The sequence below is a fragment of the Mustela lutreola genome, chromosome 11 (assembly GCF_030435805.1).
Source record: "Mustela lutreola isolate mMusLut2 chromosome 11, mMusLut2.pri, whole genome shotgun sequence".
Lineage (NCBI taxonomy): Eukaryota > Metazoa > Chordata > Mammalia > Carnivora > Mustelidae > Mustela > Mustela lutreola.
In genome coordinates this window covers 97,791,642-97,817,613 of record NC_081300.1, presented here as the reverse complement: position 1 = coordinate 97,817,613, position 25,972 = coordinate 97,791,642, and the positions used below count along the sequence as shown (strand labels likewise).

Sequence of the window (25,972 nt, the reverse complement as noted above, 5' to 3'; positions counted from 1 at the left end):
ATCGAACCCCAAAGACACTTCTTTGCCTGCTCCTTGAATTTTCCTTTACAAAACGTGGAGGTTAAAAATACATCGACGTTCAGAAGGAAACAAAACAAAGCAAAACAACTAAAAAACAGGTTCTCCACAAAGAATAATCTTTTCTTTTAGAAATAGAGCTGACAGGGGCCTGGCCGGGGCCACTAGGACCCAAAAGATGTTTCGTTTCGTCCTGGACCCCGACTGCCCACACCCAGAACCGACACCATCCGTCCGTGAAGTCTCCCTCAACCGAAAATGACATCCGATGAAGCCCAGGGTTTTGGAGCACGAGATTCATGCACACGGACCCCCCCCCCCAACCCCTGTGCTGGGAAACCCAACTCCAGTGTTGGAGCTTCTCCTCGAAAGTGTCCAATTAGCATATCCTTCCCCTCAGTGTAAAGTCGGATTCAACTCGACTCGATCCGCCTTTATTAAAAAACCTTACAAAAGATGTACTGAAGTGCTTGAAAAATTTAACTTTATGCTCTATGCACAGATAAACTCTTCCTGTACAGCGAATATGGTTATATCCTTTGTTTAAAAAATATTCTTTCCCCCCCCTCCCCCACTAATGACACTTCGTGGGTGGTTCCACACAAACCATCCCGCCATCCCTCGGGGAACGTGTCCTCGGGGTCGACACGTGGCCAGGAAAGACCCTCACGGAGCGCCACCCGCCGTGCTCGGGAGTGTTTATTGAAATTGCTTGGGGTTGGGTGCTTTCTTCTTCCTTCTGCGCTTCTGTTTTCTGAGAGAGGGCGCTGGCGTGAGGGGCCCCGGCCGGCTGGCTGATTGTCACTTGCCGTTGGCGCGGTCCAGACTCTCCAGAACCTTGTTGAGGCGGATGTTGAGCAGTCTGACCTGGTTCTCCAGGTGCTCCAGCTTCTCCTCCACGCTGGGGCCGCTGGGCCCGCTGCGCCAGTAGAAGCCCATGGGCCCGGTCATGAAGTAGACGGCCACCACGAAGCAGAGGGGCAGTATGGCGTTCTCTGGCTCCCCCTCGTACTTGTGCAGCACGTACACGCAGGACATGGAGAACAGGATGACCCGGGCCACCCAGAAGAAGCGGCCGAACACCACGTGCAGGAGGCTGAAGGTCAAGCCCAGGGTCAGCGACAGGAACCAGTAGGCCAGCAGGACGACGCCCACCAGCAGGAGGGCGCGGGCCGGGCTGTTGGCCACCGAGGCCGGGCTGAAGTACTGGGACAGGTTCGACACTGCGGGACAGAGAAGAGGGACAGTGGTCGGGTCACGAGGAGCCAGGGCTTTCTCTCCACGCGGGGTTTGTTTGGGCAGCTTGGCTCCCTTGCTAGGACAAGAGGTCCCTGAAGTCGGCTGCCTCGTGATCTTTCCTGCTAAGCCCTGGGAGAAGACCACGGGCCGGAGCCTGAGTTTAAAACGCCCCTTCGTGGCAGGGCGGAGCTTACACACTGTCCTTGGATTTCCTCCCTTCCTGCCTTTCAAAGTCACGAACGGCCAGTTTTAGCCTGGTTATGGGGCTGCCTAGGATGAAGGCCTTTCCGTGACAGCTGATAGCTACAAAACTGAGCTTTGGTCAAGGAGCTGTTTTGGGGTGGCCTCAAGGGGTTTTTCCTAAAAGTAGCAGGAATGCGCCCTTTTACCTCCTTTTCTTCTGCCTGCTGGAATGTGGATGCGATGGCGGAAGTGGGAGCAGCTGTCTTGGGCCATGAAGTAAGGGAAGTAGCCTATTGGGGAGCAATAAGACGGAAGGAGCCTCGGTCCTGAGGACAACGTGCTGCAAAGCCACCTACCTGCCTAACCACCTACCTGTGAACTTCCACATGGAGAAATAAGCTTCCATCTTGTTAAAGCTGCTGGTATTTTAGATCTCTTACTCACAGCCAAACCTAATCATACGTGATGTTCCATCTTTAAATATGGAGTGAAATGGAGATGTATCTTCTGTGTGCCCGACTTAAGAAAATTTTCAAACAGAAAAGTTACAAGGATAGTAAGATAAATACTCCTATGGACACCTCTAGGTTAAATAGTTGTTAACGTTTTACCATATTTTGTTTCGTCACATACTTTTTTTTTTTAACCGAGCCATTTGGAAGAGGCAAAAGATCATACTTCAGCATGCGTATTTTTTCTGGTTTTATTAAAATATAACTGAAATAAAGTGCCACAGAAGCTCAAGCTGTAAAACATGACTCATTACATATATTGGGAAATTATTACAATAAACGTAATTAACATTCATCACCTTATATAGATATAAAAAAAATTTTTTTTTTCTTTTCTTGCCCTGAGAACTCTGAGGATCTACTACTTTCTTAATAACTTTCAAATACACCATATAGCAGAGTTAACTGTTGTACATTACCTCCCTGTACTGATTTATCTTATAATTCGAAATTTGTACAATTGACCATCTTATTCCAATTCTCCCACCCACTATCTCCTACCTCTGACCACAAATCTGATCTCTTTTCCTATGAAGCTTTTTTTTTTTTTCAAGATTCTGCATATAAGTGAGATCACATGATATCTGTCTTTGTCTGACTTACTTCGTTTAGCAAACCGCCCTCATGTTCCGTCCATGTTGTGGCAAATAGCAGGATCTCCTTCCCTTTGATGGCTGAGTGATATTCCATTGTATACAAGGCCCACTTCTCTACCCATTCATCTGTCGATGGACACTTGGGTGGATTCTACGTCTTGGCCATTGTAGACAACGTGGCCATGAACATGGCAATACACACGTCTCTGTGACATAGTGTTTTCCTTTCCTTTGGGTATATTCCTAGGAGCAGAATTGCTGGATGAAACAGTAACTCTGATTTTTAATTCTTTCAGGAACTTCCACACTGTTTCCCATAGTGACAGCCCCAACTGAGAATTCCACCAACAGTGCACAAGGAACGGCTCCCCTTTGCACACGTCCTCGCCAGCATTTGTAATCTCATCTTTGGGACAGGAGTCATTCCAGTAGGTGTAAGATGATATCTCATGTGCTTTTTTGCGAGTGGGTGTTTGCCTGGTTTCCAAAGTGCTCTGGCTGTTCCCTCCCCAGTCCGTGGTCACGTCTGGCCCAGAACAATGGAGAAGAGCAGCGACCTCTCCTGTGCTTTTGATTTGCACTTCCCTCATTAGCGATGCTGAGCACCTTTTTATATAAGCATTGGAGGTTTGTATGTCTTCCTTGGAAAAATGTCTGTTTGGGTCCTTTGTTCCTATTTTAATCAGACTGTGGGTTTCTTACTCTTCAGTTGTAGAAGTTCTTCATACATTTTGGACATTAACTCCGTAACAGGTATACAGTTTGCAAATAGTTTTTCCCCGCTTCGTAGGTACTTTCCATTTTGTAGATTGTTTCTTCTGCCGTGCAGAAGTTTCTCAGTTTGATGTGGTCTCACTTGTTTATTTTTGCTTTGGGTGTCAAATTAAAAAAAAAAAAAAAAAACACCAAAAACCATGGCCAAGACCAAGGTCAGAAAGCTTACCACCTATTTTCTTCTAGGAGTTTTATGGTTTCCGGTTTTACATTTAAGTCTGTAATACTTTTTGAGTTCATTTTTGTGAGGGGCATAATATAGGGGTCTGGTTTCATTCTATTACACGTGAATATCCAGTTCTCTGAGCATTGTCTATTAAAGACACTGCCTTTTCTCCACTGAGTATCCTTCAATGCCTTGTCAAGTACTGGTTGACCATAGATCCCCGATTTATTTCTGTGTTCTCAGTTCTCTTCCATTGGTTTGTATGTCTGTTTTAACCCCAAAATTGTACTATTTTGATCATCCCTGCTTTAAAATACAACTTGAAATTAGGAAGTACCACTTAGATCTTTTTTCTCGTGATTCCTTTGGCCAGTCAGGATCTTTTGTGGTTCCATATAAATTTTAGGATTTTTTTCTACATTGGTTAAAGAAAAGCCATTGAGGGGTGCCTGGGTGGCTCAGTGGGTTAAAGCCTCTGCCTTTGGCTCAGGTCATGATTTCAGGGTCCTGGGATCGAGCCCTTCAACGGGCACTCTGCTCAGCAGGGAGCCTGCTTCTCCCTCTCTTTCTGATTGCCTCACTGCCTACTTGTGATCTCTCTGTTAAATAAATAAATAAAATCTTTAAAAAATATATAAAAAAGAATTTCATTGGGGGCACCTGGGTGACTCAGTCAGTTAAGCGTCTGACTCTTGATCTCAGCTCAGGTCTTGATCTCAGGGCTGTAAGTTCAGGCCTCAAGCTGGGCACTACACTGGGCATGGAGCCTACTCAAAAAAATAAAATAAAAAAGAACTTCATTATGATCTTATACTTAGATATACCTCATACTTTATGGCTAATTTTTCTTTAAAATTTTTTTTCTTATTAAATAGTCTAAATTTTTCAGAGGAGTTTTAGGTTTACAGAAAAATTAAGCAAAATTTTTAAACATTATTATTATTAATTTGTTTAAAAATAACAGTGAACCCATTTATAGGTCAATACAAATAATATATTTTTCATGAAAAATAACTGCTTTCCAAAACAAAGCCCCCAAATGCCCCGCAACCAAAACAGTGGAGTTGTTTTGAGTTTTTACAAATCTCTATAATATCCACTTTGAGAGGAGAGGACTGGATCCTCAGATCTGGTTTTGAATCCTCAGAAATAGGATGCCAGCCACAAAGGTAGGCCACGGATGTAATTTACATATTTCTAGTGGCCACATTAAAAAAGGCAAAAAAGAAAAAGCTAAAAATTAACGTTAAGATACTTAGCTCAATGTATTCGCTCTATTATCAACATGGAATCTATATAAAAAACTGTGGAAGCATGCCTCGAATGCATGACCTCACAGTTTCCCCTGACGGGCCTCAGGGAACCCCCTCTAGGGTTCCTCCAAGCATACTTTGAGAACCACCAGACTAAACTCACCATCTAAAGCCAGACAGCATGTACTGTCAGGTTACCAAGGGACTAAGTGAGGTGACCAGTGAGTACAAGAGATCCTGGGGGGAATCCCCGACTGGGGCCAACTGGTAACACAGTTGGTAACACAGTTCCCGTGACTCTAATAAAAACTACACTTCTTGGGGTGCCTGGGTGGCTCAGTGGGTTAAGCCGCTGCCTTCGGCTCAGGTCATGATCTCAGGGTCCTGGGATCGAGTCCCGCATCGGCCTCTCTGCTCAGCAGGGAGCCTGCTTCTCTTTCTCTCTCTCTCTCTGCCTGCCTCTCCGTCTACTTGTGATCTCTGTCTGTCAAATAAATAAAATCTTTAAAAAAAAAAAAAAAAAACTGCACTTCTCTCCAGCGAGGCCAGTGAGGAGCAACCTTGCCCCGCCCTGTGGAGGTCCTAAAATTCCTAACTAGGACACGGGCAGCTCTGGATGTCCTGCCTGTATCCGCTTCCTGGGGCTGCCACAGTTAAGAACCACGGGATGAGTGGCTCAGACAATAGGATCAAATTCTCACACAGCATGGAGGCCACAAGGGTGAGGTCAAGGTGTCGGCAGGTGGCCCCTTCTGAAGCCACGAGGGAGACTCCGTCCCAGGCCTTTCCCCAGCTTCTGGGGTGTGTGGGCGATCCCCGGCCTTCCTGACTCACACAATCATTCCCCGATCTCTGCCTTCATCTTCGTGGGGCCTCTGGGCCCAAGGCTCCCCATCCTGTGAGGTTGCCGGCCATTCTGGGTCAGGGGCCCAACCTGATCCAGGGTCCTAGGGAGAGCTGACTCTGTGTGCAGGCAGATGCGGGCGGCCCTCAGTGCAGGGGATCAGGACTGGGTGAGTCCCACAAGGGCGTGATGATGTACTCTTTGGAGCAGAGCCCCTCTGTAAGCCACAGGGTGTTTACGAGGCATTTGCCTGGGGCTAGGCACTATTCTAACGGTTCTGCACTAATTGTCCTCTGGTCCTCACAACATGCTGACCATATGTAGCCTTTCCCACGTGGGGACTCCCACAGTTACAGCAGGGCAGGGCGGGGACCGCGACGCAGGAAGTCTGGTGCTTGGAGCCATCCACTCCTTGCGCTGTCCCAATGCGTGGTCACAGCACAGTGCAAGGGGGTCACGGGTTGTGGCTTCCAAGCCTTCAGAGAATACAAACAACTTGACGAAGCCACGAGACTTAAATCCGTCCTTCCGACTCCTGGACAGGGGCTCCACTTCCCAGAACAGTGGCCTGAGCCACCAGATCTACAGCAGGGCTAACGCCCCTGTGTCCTTTATGGTAGCCACTGGCCACACGTGGCCACAGAGCACTTGAGATGTGGCAAGTCTGAACAGAGATGTGCTGTGTCAAATACAGGCTGCACTTCGACGGCGTAACAACCCCCAAAACGTGAGGCACCTCGTTAACAATTTTTCGTATTGATCAAAAGTTGAGATGACGATATTTGGAATCTGCTGGGTCGGCTAAAACACCTTATTCAGTTCATGTCTTTCGACTTTTCTAATGCGGCAGCTGGAACATGTAACTTCATCTGGCTCTCCGTTTCCACTGGGCAGCTCCGTTGGTCCTGGGAGGCTCCGGGACCCTGAAAACTTCTGGAGTCGGAAGTTAGAGGACTGTACCCGTGGAAACACTGTGCACCAGAATATCCAGCTTTGGGGTACAGTCTCCTGCCTTTTGCACCTTCCCACTTCTAAGCCTAAAATGCAAATCCCAAAGGCCTTTGGATGTTTTTTTGAAGCGGATGCCCCGGCTACGGGGAAGGGAGAACATGACAGGGAAGGGAGAGCTTTCATCTCTGGAATGGGCCAGTGGCCCTGGCCACGAACATGAGCCCGTGAGGACTCTGGGGAAGGATACTGTTCCGATTGTCTCCCGTGTAATAGGGAAGCTGTTGCCACTCTAGCTTTTCCGCTCCAAGCTGTGTGCAACTTTCTGCAATGAGGCTCGCTTCTCCAGGGCGCGATGGTCGGGGATGGAACCTGGGTAGCGATGAACATGGAGTCCAAGCACGATTGCACGCAGTTGCTCTATCCGTGCGGTGAGTTGACTCAGCCTGACTCCCAGGAGGAGTCCGCCGCAGCCCCAGGAGGTTGCAGGTGGCACGGCAGCCTCTCCAAGGGCTGTCCCGCTATGGCGGATCCTTTGCCCCAGTAGTGAGGTGCCCTGAGCGGGTCTGAGGCCTCTTCCAGGTTGAACTCAGTGATTCCAGGCTGGAGACGGGTTCCCAGGGGCTGAGGGGGGACGATGGCGGGTGTGAACCAGGCAGCCCCGCCTGTGGGGCCGGGTCTCCGGTTCATCAGGTGGGAGTGTCAAAGGCAACCTGGGAGGGTTCCCGGAGACCCTGCACACGGCAGGGTTGTACTGGTTTCCCACAGCTGTGGCGACCAGGCGCATGGCTTTAATAAGCAAGAGGAATGTACTGTCCTGCTGGCTGAGAGCCAGGATTCCGACGTCAGGGTATGGGTGGGGCGGGGCTCCTTGAGCACTCTACAGGGGGTCCCTCCTGCCTCGTCCAGCTCCTGAGAAGATCCAGGCATCCTGAGCTTGTGGCCACATCTCTCTGGTCTCTGCCAAGGCTGTCTCTTCCCCATGTGTTTCTCTCAGTCTCTGTGTCCAAATTTCCCTCCTCGTATAAGGACACCAGACATTGCATATAGGACCCACGGTGGTCTGCAAAGACTCTATCCCCCAATCAGCTCATGTTCACAGATATGGGGCTTCTCGGGCATTTCTGGGGGGATACACCAGAGTGAAATCACACCAGCAGCCAAGCAGTGGGGCCACCAGTCCTCCAGTTTTTATGAATCATGGGCTCCTATGTACCCGAGGCAGAGCAAGGCAGAGGGGACAGTCTGGAGGAGGTGGGCAAAATCCCACTCAGAGCAGAGAGATTCCAGAAGGAGGTGGGCAATAAACACACACACACACACACATACACACAGACACGCAGACACACATGCACGCATGTACACATGACATCTTAGCTGACAAGCGATGGTGGCAGTGAGAACAGACCGGGTCCCTGTACATGGGTTAGTCAGGATGGGCTTCTTGGAGGAGGTGTCATATACCTGAGAGTAGAGGATGGAAAAGACCCACCAGGCAAAGGACTGAGGGACTGCTCCTGGCAGGGGACACCTAGAGGAACCAAAGCTGTGTCCAAGAACAGGACAGAGGCCGCAGGCTGGGTAGAGAGGCTGGGCAGATCCTCAGAGCCGACTACCCTCGGTGGGAACCCTGTGTGGGATCCAAGTGCAACAGGAGTCCCTGGGCAGTTTGAAGGTGAAGTACTTGACCTGACTAATTTTTTTTTTTTTTTTTTTTTTTTTTTTAAGAAATCACTTGATGCAGCAAAAGTAGTAATAAGAACAAAAACCAAGCTGGCTGACCGGCTGAGAAGGAGCCACAGGGGCCGAGAGAGGACGCTGAGTTAGGAGGTGTGCAGAATGGTTCCCACGGCAGGCCAGAGGCTGCTCTCTAGGGAAGTGTGCAGGGAGGACGGGCCCTTGGCTGGTGTTTGGGAACTTGCATTTCTCGAGTGTGATACAGTGATTTATAGTATAAAGTATGCCTATTTGGTCTTTGTCCGCATGCCCGGCACAGAGCTCCTAAAACCTTCGGAGTTTTCTAAGGAGTGAGAGCAGTAAAGGTGTCTTGATAATTCGTAAGATGCCCCTTTGAGCCGTATTCCAATGCGGTGACTTTTGGAAAGACCCTAAGGACGGGGGCTGGGTGCTGGGAGAACCAACGGCGGGGAGAGGGCTGGGATTTCGGTCCCATGCCCTGATGTCCAGGTTGGGGAGAGCGGCTAGAGGTAGAACCAGTCAGCGCCAGCCAAGGATTTACTCAGTCACGCCTGTGTCACAGAGTCTCCAGACAAACCTGACGGGATGGGGTCTGGGGAGTTTCCGGGCTGGGATGCTCCCTAGGGTAGAGTGGGTGTTAAGGCTCCCTAGCCCTTCCTGCAGACCTCGCCTGCAGGTGTCTGCCATCTGGCTGTTCCTGGGTTACATCCGTTTGTAAGGAACTGGTCACCTAGTTAAGTAAATGGGTTTCTGGAGTTCTGTGAGCCGCTCTAGCTGATCAGTCAGACCCAGCCGGGGGTGCGTGGGAATGTTCTATCTACAGCCAGTCTGCTGGAAGGACAGGTGGGCTTGCGACCAGCGTCTGGAGAGGAAGGGGCATCCTGTGGGATGAGCCCTTGCCCTGTGGGTTCGCTCTGACACTATCTCCAGATAGACAGGGTCAGAGTTCACCTAAATATGTGGGACCCCTGGTCAGTGTCCACGGAGGACTGAGTCGACTGCTTGGTGGCGTGGGGAAAACACATGCATGGCGGAAAGCTCCCTTCGTTCCCTCATAAGGGGGGTTCTCTGTGCCTGGACTCCCTGTACGAATCATGACGTATGCCGACCACCTGCTCTCCTGCGGGGAGTCGAGTCTGGGTCCGCGCCACGCAGAAGGTGTCTAAGTGACCAGCCTCTAAGAAACACCCCGGGGCGCCGGGTCTCTAACAGGCTTCCGGGCTACACGACACGTGACATCTGTCATCACAAACTCCTGCTGGAGGAATGAGAGCTGCTGTCCCCCCTTGCTGATGATGCTTTGTGTCCTTACACCGTAAGAAGTCACAGCCAGGAGCACGACTACGATGCCAAGTCCTGGGTCTTCCTAGTGGCTCACTGTGCCTGGGGCTGATCCTGGGGACCTCAACACAGGCTACTGGAGACTTCCTGGCAAGCGAGGTGGCAGCCTGGACTGGGGCCCGTGACCTTGAATCCAGTTCCAGAGGCAGCCTCCGGATTTCCTGGGGGCAGAGCAGCAACTCCCCGGGCAGGCCAATTCAGCCGGGTTCTGGGGGCTACACCCCACTCCTTCTGATAACTCTGCAAGCGACCCAAGCTTTGTATGAAATCCCTTTCTGCCTAAAGAGCTGTCTTAGTCTGTGATGTATTCCCACAGCCCAGGGGCCCTGCCTCTGGTCCCCGCGGCTTGCCTGGGGGCAGCCGAGTCAGCAACATCCACTCATACCTCGCCCCAAACAGCATCCGTGCACCTCCGTCCGGACGGGCCATTTCTTTACGCAACTATTCCAAGAAAAAATGTTCACTTGTGTCCCCCTGCCCCCTCCAAGAAGTCCCCCATGCCACCCACTGTGGATACTGAGTCCACATCTTGAGAACCACTAGAAAAAAACAGCCTTACATGAATGCGCCCCCAGCCCCACTTACCATCAAGTCCAAGAACATCCAAGAGTTCCGTCCAAAATTTCCACAACGTTTCGACAAACATGTCCACCCCCAGCACGAACCGCTCGGTCAGCCTGGTCAGGAACTGCAGAAACAAGAGAACGGTCACTACACCGACTGGGACAATGCCCCCATCTCCTTGTCCAGCCAGGCCCGGTGGTTGACCCGTCAATGGGAAAACAGAGTCGGCTGGTAGCCCGGGTGCTGTCGTGAGCTCGGTCGACTGGGAGCTGGGAGGTCCCCACGAAGTGGCTTTGCTCCATCCCTGATTTCTCCGAGAGCCCTCCTGCTCATAACAAGGTCAAGGACTCTGCTCTCTCTGCCCGATTTCTCATTCTTAAACAGTTTCACCCAGAGCATGGGTGTTGGGGATGAGGGACAGGATGAGGTCAACGGTGGTTCTCACACATGAGCTGTATCCCATCTCCCAGGTACGTGGACATGCTAGAGCCCCGCGCCCCACCTGTCTGTAAGAACCTGGCCTGTCGGAGGGCTTCGTGGGCTCTCCGGGTGATTCTGGAGGACTAGGTCTTGTTCGCCTAGTTTGGAGGAATAAGTAACACTCTGCACACATGGTATGAAACTCAGAGCTGCAAATGGGAATTGAGTGAAAGGCAAGTCTCCTATCTCACTCCCCGCCATGCCGACCTCCGTCCAGAGGCACATGTTGTCACCACTCACTTCTGTGACATCCTTTCGAGGCGCCCACTCAGTGTCTTCTCACCAGCAACAGCAAAATGGGCCCGGTTTTGCAGTGTTTCTCCTGAGACACTCTTGTCTTGGTGATTACTCAACCTCAGCCCATACAGAGCTGCCTCATTCTCCGTAAAGGGGTTTAAACGATCCCCTCCAGCTGGACACCTCAGTTGTTCCCACCTGCGCTATTAGGGCAAATGGGAATGACTAGCGGGGGCCTTATACCTGCAGGCACTCTGACTCACGTGGCCAATGTCTTGGAGTGAACTGCCTACAGCATTTGGAACCAGACTTCATGGTTGGATCGCTGCCCCAGGACACGGGGAAAAGGAACAGGGTTGAATCAGCAGCCAGGAGAGAGGGGACTCAAATATCTTCCACCCCAGCTCTGTGGCTTGGCTGAAAGCACGTGTGGCTAGGAGTCTAGGTGCTGGGTTCAAATCCCAGGGCGGCCTCTTCCTGCTAGCTAGGTAGCTCTGTGTGTGTGTGTGTGTGTGTGTGTGTGAGGGAGTTACACAGATACTTACATACGATACACAGCAGAGCTCCAGCTGAGAGATACGTACGTACACTTGTACTGCCCCATCTGGTTTTCTGAGCAGTAAGTGCCATATTCACGTGAAGTGCCTTGACCACCTGCTACATGGTCACAATTCCTACTGACATCCCATATTCTCATAGAGCATTGACCCCAACGTGTCCTGCAAGGAATCATCCTTTTATCCTTAGGTCATTGCCCTAACAGAGTTTGTACAGGTAGAGACGGTACAAATATGGCCATCAGCTGACGGGCGGACGAACAGAGCCTGGTCCACCCAGACAACGGGGTATTATGGGGCCATAAAATGGAAGGAGGTACTGAGGCACAGTTCCGTGTCAGCCTTGAAAACAGGGTGTCAGGGAATGAAGCCAGACACGAGAGACCACAGAGCAAACGATTCTGTTTGTGTGAAATGTCCAGGGCAGGCAAAGCCATAGGGACAGAAAGTAGACGGGCAGTTGCCGGGGGGCTGTGACAGCTAAAAGGTACACAATCTCTTCTAGAAGTGGCAAAATGTCCTCCCACGGACTGTGGTGACGAGTGCACGACTCTATGAACAGACCAACGAGGGCAGAACGGCACACTTTGGGGGATAAATTGTATGGTACTTGAATTATACCTCCATTAAGCTATTTTAAAATGGAAGGGTTAAAAAAAAAAAAAGAGCTGGGTTTAAGAAAATAATAATAATAATAAAACAGGGCACCTGGCTGGCTCAGTCGGTAGAACACGTGACTCTTGATCTCAGGGTCCTGAGTTCAAGCCCCATATGGGGTGTGGAGTCTACTTAAAAAATGAAAATAAAAATAAAAAACAAAAAACACTTACACACACAAGTGGAAAGACTGAACGCCAGAAGGAAGTGTATGTGCCACAGAAAAGAGGGCGACTGCCCCTCTCACCAGTGGAGGAAGGTTGCGGGACACGTCTATACCCAGGTAAAAGGCCCATTGGTAATGGTCTTATAATTAAAACTCCTTTTTTAGGGGCACCTGGATGGCATGGTTAGTTAAGCACACAACTCTTGACTCCAACTCAGGTCATGATCTCAGGGCTGTGCGACTGAGCCCAGAGCTGGGCTCCGTGCTCAGTGGGAACTCAGCTTGGGATTCTCTCTCTCCCTCTCCCTCAGTCCACTCCCCTCTCTTTCTAAAAAATAAAACAAGACAAAACAAAAACAAAACAAAACAAAACAAAAAAAACCCTCCTTTTTAAAAAAAAAAGAGCTTTACTGGCATATGATTTACATATCACTAAGTTCATGTCTTCCAAGTGTCCAGTTGGGTGGTCTTTAGAAAAGTCACAGAGTCACGAAGTTATAAAACCATCACCATGATCTAATTTTAGAACATGGTCATTGCCTCCAAAGAAAGCCTCCCCATCCCTCCACCCCAACCTAGGCACCCGCTAATCTGTCTGTCTCTACAGATTTGCCTTTCCTAGACGTTCCGCACAAACGGAATTGTGCGACGCGCGACCTCTCGCATCCACGATCGTTCACTCATCACGACATTCCCCAGGTTGTACCAGGAATCAGGAGTTCGTTCCTTTTTATGCCCCATAGCATTCCACTTTACAGGTGTGCTCTGTTTTGCTCATCCTGTTGCATATCGTACACGTTGGTCTGGAACTGGGTGGCAGTGTTTCACAATTTGTTCAAATGGAGGAAAAAGGAAGGGCGCTAGGCTTTCTAGAAGAAGGTATGGGGCCTTTGAGATGGTACCAGCTCCCCTAGAAAGGGTGTGAGGAAGGAGCTGTTTTGGAAGGAAGAGGCAACAGTGCTCACGCCGCTGAAACTCTCTCTGCCTCAGTTTTGTCAGCTGTCGAATGGGGCCAAGACAGGATTGGACAGCTTAACCTGGAAAGGCCTTTGCACGGGGCCAGCACACACCAGGTACCCAGGGGTTGCAACACCTAAGGATGTGCCTGTCACAGCGCCTAGCCATGCAGGTCTCCGGTAGGTGCCTGGAGACTCGCCATCCTTGGGAAAACCTCATGCCCACGCAGGACTGGCATCGATCAGAAGGAAGAACCGGTCCGTCCCGAAAACTGGCCAGGGCAGGAGAGGTGGAAAGCAGGGAAGAGCCCACCCTCCGCCTTCTAACCACACACTGGCAAACAGGACCACACAGGACACTTTGGCCCACTTCACGTGGCAAAGACACAGGAGCTCTTGGGGGGGGATGAACTGTGTTCTCCCCGAATTCCTACCTTGAAGCCCCAATCCCCAGGTCCTTAGGATGTGACTGGAGTGAACCACAGGGTCTTCAGAGAGGTAAGTAAAGTAAAACCGGGTCACGAGGGTGGGCCCTTATGCAGTGGGACCTGGATCCTTATAAGAAGAGGCAATTAGGACACAGACACGCACAAAGGGAGGGCCACGTGACCACACGTGTGCACAGCAAGCAGAGAGGCCTGGGAAGAAACAACCCTGCCTACACCGTGGTCTCAGATTTCTAGTAAATTCTTATTGTTGGAGCTGCACAGTGTGGCCCTGTCCGGGCAGCCCCGAGCCACTGCTTACAGGGGTCACACTGCAGCTCGGAGCCTGGGGCGGGGCACCTGCCCGGTGTGGATGCAGACTCGCCCCGGGACAGAAGCCACAGAAGCTGTGGGGGAAGAGCCATTCAAATGACAGCAGCTTGAATCAGGCTGAGAGCCTGTGCCCTTGACGTGTCTTCTGCCTCAAACCCACACAAGAAGAACATCAGACCCATCGCAGCTGACGGCATCCCAGATCCGGGCTCCAGCAAGCTGCCCAGGGGGGCCGCCGAGGAGAGGCAGAGAGCGTGCCCCAGCTTGAGGACAGCTTGAGCCAGTGTGCTATTCTGGATGGGATCCTCGGACACAAAGGGATGTTGGGTAAAAACCAAGGATATGGAAAGAAAGCATGGACTCTGAGCTACTTATAATCTAGCCATCCTGGTTCGATGACGTAACAAATGCGTTATGAGAATGTAGGACGCTCACAACAGGGGGATCTGCCCGCAGGCTGTGAGGGGATTCTGTGCCATCCTCGCAATTTTTCTATAAATCTAAAACTGTTCCTAAAAAATAAAGATATATCCATGTTTAAAGATTTTTTTTTAAGTCCTATCTACGCCCAAGGTAGGGCTCGAACTCACCACTCAGAGGTCAAGAGTCATATGACCCACCAACTCAGCCAGCCACGTGCCCCTTAAGGATATATATATATATATATATATATATTTTTTTTTTTTTTTATTTTTTATTTTTTTTTTAAAGGGAGACCTAACAGACACATCAGTTAAATGCAGGGTAAACTCTGTTTGGATCCCAGTGCAAAGGAAGCAATTCGGTCAGGAGACCTTTAAAGTCACGGAAAAACTGGAAAATCAATTGGGGTCAGTCGCTACAGAAAACTGCCATGAACCGTGTGTTTTGTGGTCATGTTTTTTGTTTGTCGGTTAAAGATACAGATCAAAGTATTCTCAGGTTAACTAAAATGACTCGGATTGGCTTTAAAATACTATCGCAGGTTAAACATCACTTTTGGCAAGGGGATAACTATCGCAGAAATGGCAGAAGGTTGATAGGCAGAAGCCGCGGGTGATGGGTGCAGGGTTCGTTACGAGATCCCTTCTCCCTTGGTGAGGGTTGCACAACGTTCAGGATGAAAAGTTAGAAGAAGGAAGACTCAGGTGAACAGACGGGAAGCCTGTGGCTGTCCCCGTGGGAGCGACAAATGACTCAAGCCGGGATTTCATTATCCCTCTTCTTGCACCGGGGAGGCCTGGACACCCACCCCCGGACAGTATCCAGCCTCCAATCGCACCCCCGGCGCCCAGCCCGGCCCATCACCCTCTGCTCATGCAAAGTGGCTCCAGGGGAAGTCAGCCAAGGAGTCTTGATGAGCAAGTCAGAGCTGGAGGGAAGTTTCTACCATTTCGAGTTGGCCCGAGTATGTGTAGAACACACTGACTGCAAAGATTGCATGAACGGAAAACAGTGGGACACAAGCAGCGGTCACAAATGGGTCACAAAGGGGAAAGGCAGCTCCAAGGCAGGCGCGCAGACCCCTTCAGCGGAATCCTTGCCATTTATGCGGTGATGCCCTCATCTAACTGCCGGGGAACCGTCAGACAACATACTCCCACTGGACATTTCGAGAAACGACTGGTCTTGCAGGCGCCTGGCTGGCTCAGGCAGCAGAGCGTGCGACTCTTGATCTCGGGGTTGTGAGTTCAAGCCCCATGTTGCGGGTAGAGACTACTTAAAAATAAAATCTTTAGGGGCGCCTGGGTGGCTCAGTCATTGGGCATCTGCCTTCACCTCGGGTCATGATCTCAGGGTCCTGGGATCCAACCCCGCATCCGGCTCCCTGCCCGGCAGGAAGCCTGCTTCTCCCTCTTCCACTCCCCCTGCTTGTGTTCCCTCTCTCGCTGTGTCTCTTTCTCTGTCAAATAAATAAGTAAAACTTAAATAAAATAAAATCTTTAAAAAAAAAAAAAGAAAGAAAAGAGTGGTCTCTTAAGACCACGGTGAGATAACATTTCAGCCTCACTCTGAGGGCTCTAATCAGAAAGACAGTGACAAGTGTTTGCAAGAATGTAGAGAAATAGGGATCTCATACGCTGCTGGTGGGAATCCAAAAGGGCGCATCTGTACCGCGGCTCCTTGAAATGTCAGTTACCACGGGACTCAGCAATTCCATGCCTACATGTACACCCCAAATGTTGGAAACACATGTTCCCATAAAAACCTGTACATGGGGGGCACCTGGGCGGCTCCGTTGGTCCGGCGCCTGCCTGGGGCTGGGATCATGCTCCCAGGGTCCCGGGATTGAGCCTCGCATTGGGCCCCTGCTTCTCCCCCCTCCTCTGCTTGTTGCTCCCCTGCCTGGGAGCTCTCTCTCTCTTAAAAAACAAAACCAAAAAAACCCAAAAAACTTGTACGTGAATGTTTGCAGTAGCATTAATCACAGTAGCCAAAAAGTGGAAACAACCCGATGTCCATCATCTGATGGATAAATAAAAAGTCATAAGAAGGGATGAGGTCCCGACGCGGGCCGCACAGTAGGTCCGTCCTGAAGGGGGCCAGGGACACTGTGTGGTTCCCTTTGTGCGAGACGTCCAGAATAGGCAAGTCTATGGAACCAGCACACAGATGACAGGTTGTGTAGGGATGGGGGAAGGGGAATGACAGCCAAAGGGTGCAAGGTTTCCAAGGATGTTCTGAAATCGATTGAGGGGATGGCCGTACAGCTCTTTGAATATACTCAAAACCACTGAAATTTCCACGACCAAAGTCTATGGTACCTGAATTATAGCTCCATAGAGCTCTTACCAAAACAAGGTGGCAAGGGGCGCCTGGGTGGCTCAGTGGGTTAAGCCTCTGCCTTCAGCTCAGGTCATGATCTCAGGGTCCTGGGATCGAGCCCCGCATCGGGCTCTCTGCTCAGCAAGGAGCCTGCTTCCTCCTCTCTCTCACTGCCTGCCTCTTTGCCTACTTGTGATCTCTCTTTGTCAAATAAATAAATAAAATCTTTAAAAACAAAACAAAAAAGCAAGGGGGTGGGGAAAGGCAATTGGTCTGTGCAATTCAAAAATGTCCATGTCAGAAAAGCTCTCCACAGCGCCCCACAAAAATTGAGGGAACTCTGACAAGCTAAAGGACTTGAAAACCAAACGCAGTGAGGGATGCCTGATTATGCATTAGATTTTTTTGGAAAGCTGTAAAGGAAAGGTGCCTATAGACATCATATGAGTGTTTTTTGTACTAAATGTAAGGTTTCTTCCTGGGTGGGGGGGCGGACCATGGTTCCGTGGTTCTGTAGGAGAAAGTGTCATGGCGTCTGCAACTCACTTTCAAATATTTCTGCAAAGAAAAGACCGTGCCTGTGCATGTGCATGGGAGCATGTATGGGTGCGTGGGTGTGTGCGTGTGTGGGTTTGTGTGTGTATGGTGTGCCAAGGAAAAGAGAAAAACAAGTTTGGGGGATACGTGAACCATCACTGGGCCAGGTGAGGGATTTCCAGCCATTCCTTATTCTTTCAAATGCTCAGTCCTTCAAAATTTTTCAAAGTAGCGAGTGAGAGGAAACATTTTGATTATGGTGATGTTTTCAGGGACACACGTCAAAATGTGTCAACTTGTCCACTTTTGGCCCCTCTTATGCCACTTTAAACAGGGGCGGTCTCTTGGAGTGTAATGTCAGTAAAGCAGTTCCATGGGGTGGGGAGAAAAGTATCAGGGTTATTTTGCTCAAAATAGTTTCTTGCAAACACCTAACAAAGCAAAAGCCTCTTAAAAAAACAAAAACAGAAGACCAACAGCTCAATAGAAAAATGACAAAGAAAACAAAAGGCAGTTTCCAGAATAGAAAAGGCCAATGGATTTTGAATCAGTGAAGAGACCATCATCTCAAACATAATAAAACCAAAAATTTAATGACACACTTTGCTGGGGAAGGTTTGGAAGCCTGACTTCATATGTTTGGCAGGAAACTTGTCCCACTTTGGTGGAAACTTGTCATTCTTTGGAAAACAATCTAGTCTCTCTCGGTGTTAAAAGTGTGTATGTGGCATTGGGGCGGCTTAGTCGGTTAAGAGTTGGCCGTCAGCTCAGGTCATGATCCTGGAGTCCTGGGATCGAGCCCCACATCGGGCTCTCTGCTCAGTGGGGAGTCTATTTCTCCCTTTCCCCCTGCTCGTGGCTCTCTATTTCAAATAAATAAATAAAATATTATTTTTAAAAAGTGTGTATGGGAGTAGAACTGTATGTAAAGACAAAAGACAAAACTATGTTGTCAAAGGCAGGAGAATGGTTGCCTTGGGTTGGAGGGGCGTAGAGAGCCTGGGACAATCCATTTCTAGACCCGTGTTCGTGACATGGATATCTTCACGGTACAAGGATTCACTATGCTTCACACTTCTCGTGCAGGAAAGTACACCAACTAGGATTCAATTTAAAAACTTGTAAATGCACAGACCCTTGGAGTCTGCCGTCTAACAGTCGGTAGATGAATTTGTCTATGTGCACACACAACAATCGTATAGGGAGACCATCACTGCAGCCAGGTTTGCAGGGGCAAAAGACGGGACGCTAACAAAATACTGACTATCAGGTGTGGGTTAAATAAGCGTACATTCTGAATAATAGTTTGCTTTTGGCAGCCCTCCAAAAAGAAGGAATCAAAGCTTTATGTACCGATAGGATCTGGTCTCCAAAATTTATTAATTAAAAAAATAAGAGGAAGGGGGGTGCCTGGGTAGCTCAGTGGATTAAAGCCTCTGCCTTCGGCTCAGGTCATGATCTCAGGGTCCTGGGATCGAGCCCCACATCAGGCTCTCTGCTCAGCGGGGAGCCTGCTTCCTCCTCTCTCTCTGCCTGCCTCTCTGCCTACTTGTGATCTCTGTCTGTCAAATAAATAAATAAAATTTAAAAAAAAAAAAAAAAGAAGAGGAAGGAGGAGGAGGAAAAAGGAAGAGAAAAGAGTGGGACAGCATGTATAGTGAAAACCAGAAAACTCATGAAGAGGCAGGATCTATCCGTATTCAGAATATCCGTACTGCTCTGGGAAGGAGAATGGAGACAGGGTCAGAGGTGGCAAGCAGATTTCTTTTTTTTAACTTTGAACTATTTGAAATGGCATTCCATGCAACTGTGACCTTATTAAAAAGAAAAAAAAAAAACTATAAATGTTAAGCTTCTTAAAAAAAAAAAAAAAACTAACTTAAAAGCAAAGGAGTAAGAAAAATCACCAGTTCTCAGCTTAGCATTCAGATGTTCCCACCACGTGGGTCCAGCTGTAATTCTTCCCTGTGCTCCCCAAGATCCACACCCCAATGCACGCAACCTGTGAACCGTGCCTCGTCAACCTTGTGCCACCCCTTTCCTTCCAGGCCAACCCATCTTCCCAGACCCATCTCATGCCCCTCCCTCCACATCCTGCCCAATGTCTCCGGGCAAGGCACTTGACCCCTTTCTACTGGCTCCCACAAAGCCTTTCTTGCATCACTGTTGAGCCTGTTTCGTTCACCCTAACCCTGGGTCCTGTATGACGTGGCTGTCTCCCTTTGTCCCTTGCTTAGTCTGTCACAGCCCTACAACCAGCCCTCCCTTGTCCTATACACCAAACCCATTCCCACCGCAGGGCCTTTGCTCATGCTGTTCCCTTTGCCTGGCATGCTCCCTCCCTCTACCTCCTTCTCATTCAGCTTACTTCCCTGGCCACTCTATTCTACTTATTTCCAATTCCACAGAGGTTACAAGTGTGGGCACTCCCAGTCATCTCCCACTGATTAGCTGGACTGGGGGCAAGAGATCCAACCTTTCCATGCCTTTGCTGTCCTCATCTGTAAAACACGGAAGGCCATAACAGACCCTCTCTCTTAGAGCAGGGCAGATACATCCTAAGCTTGAACAAAGATCCTTCTTCAATGTGATTACATCATCTTCCCTTATTTCTGAAACAGCACTTACCACTCTGAAATAATCTTGTTTTATGGACAGGACTTATCTATTGCCCGTCCCCTGAAAGCTCCGCAGGAGGGGCCGTTATGTCTGGCTCATACAGTAGGTGCTTAAGAAATTTTAAACAATTATTGTCAGAGACACATAGCCTAAAATGAACCATTTTAAAGTGTACAATTCAGGAGCATTTAGTACACTCACCACAGGGTGCAACCACAATCTCTAGCTCCAGAACATTTTCATTGCCCCATAAATAAACCCCCTATCAATTAAGCGGTCACTCCCTATCCCACCAGCCCCCCTTTAGGAAACATTGTATCTACTTTCTGTCTCTACAGATTTGCCTGTTCTGGATACTTCACACAAATGGAATCTTACAACACCTGGTCTCTGGTGTCTGCCTTCATTCCTTTGTTTTTCAAGTTTCATCCAAGTGCTTTATTCCTTTTTATGGCTGGATAGTATTCCCTGCTTGCACAGACCACGGTGTGTCCATTATCAGCTGATAAACATTTGGGCTGTTTCCACTTTATGGCTGATGTGCAAAGCACTGCTGGGAACACTCATGGACAAGTTGCTTAATAAAAAAATAAATGAGTCGATTGCTCTCCTACCGGATGTACCCACCTCCTATAAATATCTTCTGTCATTCACTAAGAGGTCATTCGGTACTTCGTATGGCCTCGCTCATTGCACTCAACCCTTGAGTTCATCTCCTCTGCACAAATGAGACAGCGAGGTCAAACAGCTGGCCCGAGATCACAGAGCTAGGATTCCGACCCACGTCTGTGGGACAGCGAGGCCCGTTGCTCCAAACCAGAACATCACGGGTTTATTTTAGACACGGCCTAGATTAGAATACGGGGTGTGTCTTTAAACACCCTCAAACTTCACAACCCACCAAGCCGGTCTGGCTCCAATTAGTAACCCCAGACATGCTGAAAACTACAGTTGCCAGCAGACCCAGTTTTTGTTTAATTAAGAATAACAAAACAATCTCCCCCAAGCCTGGCCAGTCTGGGCTACACGCGACAGGAAATGTCGGGTCAGCCTCATTCTAGAGGCTGCTCTGATGGGGGGGAACCAGAAAGGGTCATGAGGCAGGAAGACCGGGGAAGGTACCAGTGCCGACTCTGGGCTCAGTCTGCCTGTGTTCAATTCCTGGCCACTCGGTTTGACTTGAAGACACGCATGTCACCACTCTGTGCCTCAGTTTCCCTACCTACAAAAAGAGCATATTAACAGTACCCACTCACAGCGTTGTTCTAAGAATGGAGTTACTCTATCTGCAAAAGCACTCAGCACATTTCAAGCAAATAACAAATTCATATCATCCCTATTGAAGGCACAAACCCTGGTTTACTCTAGAAAGAATTGTGACCTTGGGAGTCCCAGGTTCTTTGCCAGAATAGACCTGTGTTATTGATCCCAACCCAGAGGTGAGGCCCTGAAATATCATTTTGTATTTCATGCCCATCGAACTTAGATTCTCACCTAGGACCACCTCCTGAAACGTAACTTGCCTGTGCTCCCACCAGCACAAGCCAGACTTTCAAACTTTTGGCTCCAAAACAAAAGATCTTCACCTTCGAATCATTCAAGAACGGCACCTTGCTCACACCCTTTATGCCCAGGCAGACAGGCTGGGAATCTTTTTGCTCACAGGTGTTGGGTCATGCCTCCCACAAGGCGATCTTCTCCCCCACAGAACCCACGACCTCCACAAGGAGTGTCTGCACAGCCACAGGAGGGGGCCGGCGGTCAGAAGTCACCGTTTTCCTACTAAACTAATCTTTTCATTTCACCCAATAAGAATATCCAGCCAATCTGATCTGGGTTTTAATTTTTTTTTTTTTCCCCTGCATGTCAAGCACCAGAGAACTTTTTTTCAGCCCGAAAGTTCTTCCAGCAGGACTAAAGCAATGTGGATTTGCACCTCGGCCAGAATGTAGCAGGTACGGATTTAGCCATTACTCTGGGCGGGCAAGACCACCAACGATTCATAATCCCCACCTCATAACGAAGGGGATATTGTGATTAGCCCCTTTTAAGGATAAAGAAACTGAAGCTCAAAGACATGAAGCCACTTGTGCAAGGCTAGTCGGCAGGTAAGTGCTAGAGCCAGAACTTGAGTTCCCAAACCCCAGGGCTAGCCTAGAGTAAAGAAGTTAACAGGAGGAACAGCAAGGGCTGCGCTCAGGGAACCACATTACCGCATGCAACTGTCCCTCATTCACTTCCCCTTTCTCCGGGGACTTGCCCTAAATGAAGCCCGTCCCACAAGGCTCCAGAGGCCAGAGCAGGGCGTGGGGAGAAGTTCCCGCGCTCCTCCTGGGCGCTCAACACACAGGAGAGCTGCAGGTTGCTGAAAGTTCCAGAGTAAAAAAGGCTCCAAATATAGGGGCGGCAGAAGTAAGAGCTCAGGAGGGTTACTGGGTCAGGTTGCCAAAGCGACATAGCAGACTGTTCTAGTCCCCTTTCTTTCCCTGAGAAGTTGAGAGAAAGAAAGAAAGAAAGAAAGAAAGAAAGAAAAAGGAAGGAAGGAAGGGAAAGAGAGAAAGGGAGGGAGGAGGAAGGAAGAAAGGAAGGAAGGAAAGAAAGAAAGAAAGAAAGAAAGAAAGAAAGAAAGAAAGAAAGAAAGAAAGAAAAAGAGAAAGAAAGGAAGAAAAAGAGAAAGAAAGGAAGAAAAAGAGAAAGAAAGGAAGGGGCCTAAATGTCTTCAAAGCATTAGGAGAAGGGCCTAAAGTGCTCAAGGGAAGTGGGTCGGTGTGAGGCTAGCAGAAAGGCGGGTTGCTGGGGACAGGGCAGGACGCCCCTGGGCAGCCGCGCGGCGCCTGGCTCATAGTAGGTGCTCATTCAAACGCGCTGAACGAATGAATGAGAGGCGCGGCCGGCCTCCGCGCGGCCCGACTCCCAGCCGCGCGGCGCTGGCGGGCAAGGTCCAAGGAGAAGTGCGGGGCGCAGAGCAGAGCAGAGGGCGCCCGAGGCCCTGCGTCCCCGCCGCGCGCGAGCTCCCGCGGCCCGTTGCGACCGCGGCCTGGCGCGGGGGCGGCGGGACCGCAGGAGGCAGGCCCCCCGCCGCGCAGGCCGGCCTCCCCCCCTCCCCTCTCCCCGCCGCCCGGCAGCCTCGGAGGCCGCACACGGCCCAGGCCCGCCCCGGGCGCCAGGTGCGCGGCGGCCGGGGCAAGGTGACCGCAGGCTCGAGCCCGGCGCCCACCTTCTGAGCGGCGCGCACGTTGTCCTCGCCGAACAGGCTGCTGACGCTCTGCGAGAAGGTGTTGACCGTGCGGCGGTAGCTGTTCTTCTCGGTGCCGCCGCGGCCCCGCGCCCCCTGCGCGCCCGGGGCCAGCAGTCCGAGCAGCAGCAGCAGCAGCAGCAGCAGGAGCCCAGCCCGGGCCCGGGGCCCGCCCGAGGCGCGCGCGCCCATCCTGGGGCCGGCGAGATGCGGGGTCGGGAGCGGGGCTGAGGGCCGCACCGGGGACGCCGCGGCTCGGGCGGGGGGACCGCGTTGGCGCGCTGGTGGGGCCGCCCGCCGCGCCTCTGTCAGCCGCCGCCGCCGCTGTCGCAGCGCCACCTGCCCCGCCCCGCGCGCAGAGCCGCGACGGCCCTGCCCACGCCTCGCCCCGCCCCCGGACGCGGGGTCCCGGCCATCGACCCGCCAACGTCCCCGCGAGGGGCGGCGGAGGCCGGAGGCTGCTCGGTCTCCCCGCCCCCGCTGAGTGGGGGGGGGGGGGTGAGAGGGGTAACCGTTTATTTAAAAAATACCAATTTTTATGTTTAACTTTTCGGTAAAAAGCGGCCGGTGCAGGTAAAACTTGGCAACGGCCTCCGCGAGATCATGACCGCCATTGATTGGAGAACCAGATCCAAACATGTCACTGAGTTCATAACGATCCCCAATCCTCGGCCACCGTTGGCGACGGCAAGGGCTCCGGCTCATCCATTCATCCATTCTGAAATTTTTTTTGAAAGAAAGGGGAAGCAGCGAGCGGACATCCCTCCTGCTCCTCCTGAACGAGCTGTAATTCAGCGTCACAAAACAGGCGAGGAGGGGAAGTTTTCGGAAGATTAAGTCCGGCTGGTTCAAAAGGAGGGCGCGAGAGTGTTCGGAAATCACGACGCACCCCGTTAGTGACGTGATGGATGCAGCAGGAGGCTGAAACCCAGAAGGGGACTGACTGGTCGCGGCAGAACTTGAAAATGGAGAGGCCACGCGGTCCTGACCCGGGCGCGCTCGGCCCCGGTAGCAGGAAGTCACCTGCCGCACTTAGGATGGATTCTTGCCAAAACACTTTGAACCCTCACCGGATCTGACCTCCCCATCTAACCCACAGTTGGCAGGAAGTATGGGGGATGGAGGAGAAAATGAGAAGCCTTGAGTGAAATCCAGAATGTGGAGCATTCTACGGGGCAAACGACCCAGTTTCTTCAATAAGTAAATGGTATAAAGGGGCATCTGGGAGGCTCAGTGGGTTAAAGCTTCAGCTGGGGTCGTGATCTCAGGATCCTAGGATCGAGCCTCGCATCGGGCTCTCTGCTTAGCGGGAGGCCTGCTTCCTCCTGTCTCTCTCTGTCTACTTGTGATCTCTGTCTGTCACATAAATAAAAATCTTTTTTAAAAAATGGTATAAAAGTGTAGGAGGGTGAACTGATTTTAAAAGACTGAAGGGCCTTCAGTAACCAATTGCGGCAGAAGGTCCTGAAGCAAACTGTGTCCAACCAGACCTTATTTTTGACACCGTCAGGAAAATAAAACTTAACCTTTGCCAAGCCAAAGAGTGAAACATTGTATCTTATTTTTGAACTTACCGTTCTCTGGATTCCTGGTGACATTTTTTGCATATTAATTGGCCACATTAAGTTCTTACTTTTTAGGAAAACTTTTTTCCTGAGGTATAGCGTACAAACAGAAAAACACCCAAATCATAAGGTGCTTTTTTATGAATTTAAACAACACACGAAGGTATCCAGCACCCAGACCATTACCAGCTTCCCATGAAAGCTCCCTTTGTCCTCTGCCACTCACTATTTCCCCTCCAAAATTTAGGGAATTTATTTAGCCTGTTTTTGAACTTGATGTATATGGGATCACAGAGTATGCTTTTCTGCGATTGGTCTCCTTTTTCAACATATTTATGAGACCTGTATATAGGTCTCTTATATTTTCTGGAGATAATCCTTTGGTATTTAATATTTTAGAAAACGCAGGAGAATGTATTACCTAATTAGTTTTAAAACGCACACATTTTTTATTTACTTAGAGATATTTAAGGGAAAACTGCAGACCACTATCATTCTAAGCTATCAAACCTACAAAACCAGAGGTTTGCTATGTTAATTATTCTTTTCCCCCCAAAATCCATTTAAATTAATATATAACTTTATAAATATGTTCACACATACACTACCTACGTCCCCTCATGCACCACCTGTGTGTGTGCACGTATGTCATTTTGTTTTTGCTTTTCTTTTGGGGGGCAGGAGGGAAGCTTATGCAATCACATTCTCCGTTCATTCATTCATTCATTCATTCCTACATTCAATAACTTACTGCTTATCTACTCTGCAGCCAGACCTCGTTCTAGGTTCCTTTTAAAATTCCAAAATAAACCCTAGTGCACTTTTCCCCCCTATAATATATTTTAAATGTCTGCCCTTAACAAATGAACGATTTTAACAGAAAAAAAAAATGCCGATATCACTGTTCTAGATGCAAGATAATTACAGGATCCAGAAAATACATTATTTCCGAGTGCGCTGCAGATAATGTGATGGGGTAATGAGAGTTTAAAGCCGCCTAATGGATGCTTTCTTCCCTTAGTGCTTCTGCCCTGTAATGGAAACATTTGTGCCTTTTCACTGCACAACTAATTATGTCTCTTACAGGAATATCAGAAAGTGCAGATGAGCGAAAACAAAAGGGAAGAAGTTTGCAGTGGAGGGGATTATATTTTAAAAGGCGACTAAACAGTCCCACTCCCCAATTAGTATTAGCAAATAACAGATTTAGAGACTCAGCTGCACCAGGCGCGAACCACTCAGGGCTTAAACTCAGGTCTCTAAGGCGACCTCAGGCTTCCCTCCCGCTTCTAAATTGGCCCCGCCCCGCTTTTCCACAGGCCCC

At 49.8% G+C, this 25,972-nt stretch overlaps 1 protein-coding gene across 1 annotated transcript; it reads right to left on the bottom strand.

Annotated features, from left to right (window-relative positions):
* Window positions 1-414: 414 nt before the first annotated feature.
* Window positions 415-23,413, bottom strand: BRI3BP (BRI3 binding protein). Its single transcript, XM_059139660.1, has 3 exons — window positions 23,066-23,413; window positions 10,158-10,260; window positions 415-1,241 (listed from the first exon to the last, which is right to left on the bottom strand). Exons 1-3 carry the CDS (start codon window positions 23,273-23,275, stop codon window positions 820-822), a joined length of 735 nt encoding a protein of 244 aa, XP_058995643.1. The 5' UTR covers window positions 23,276-23,413; the 3' UTR covers window positions 415-819.
* Window positions 23,414-25,972: the final 2,559 nt, after the last annotated feature.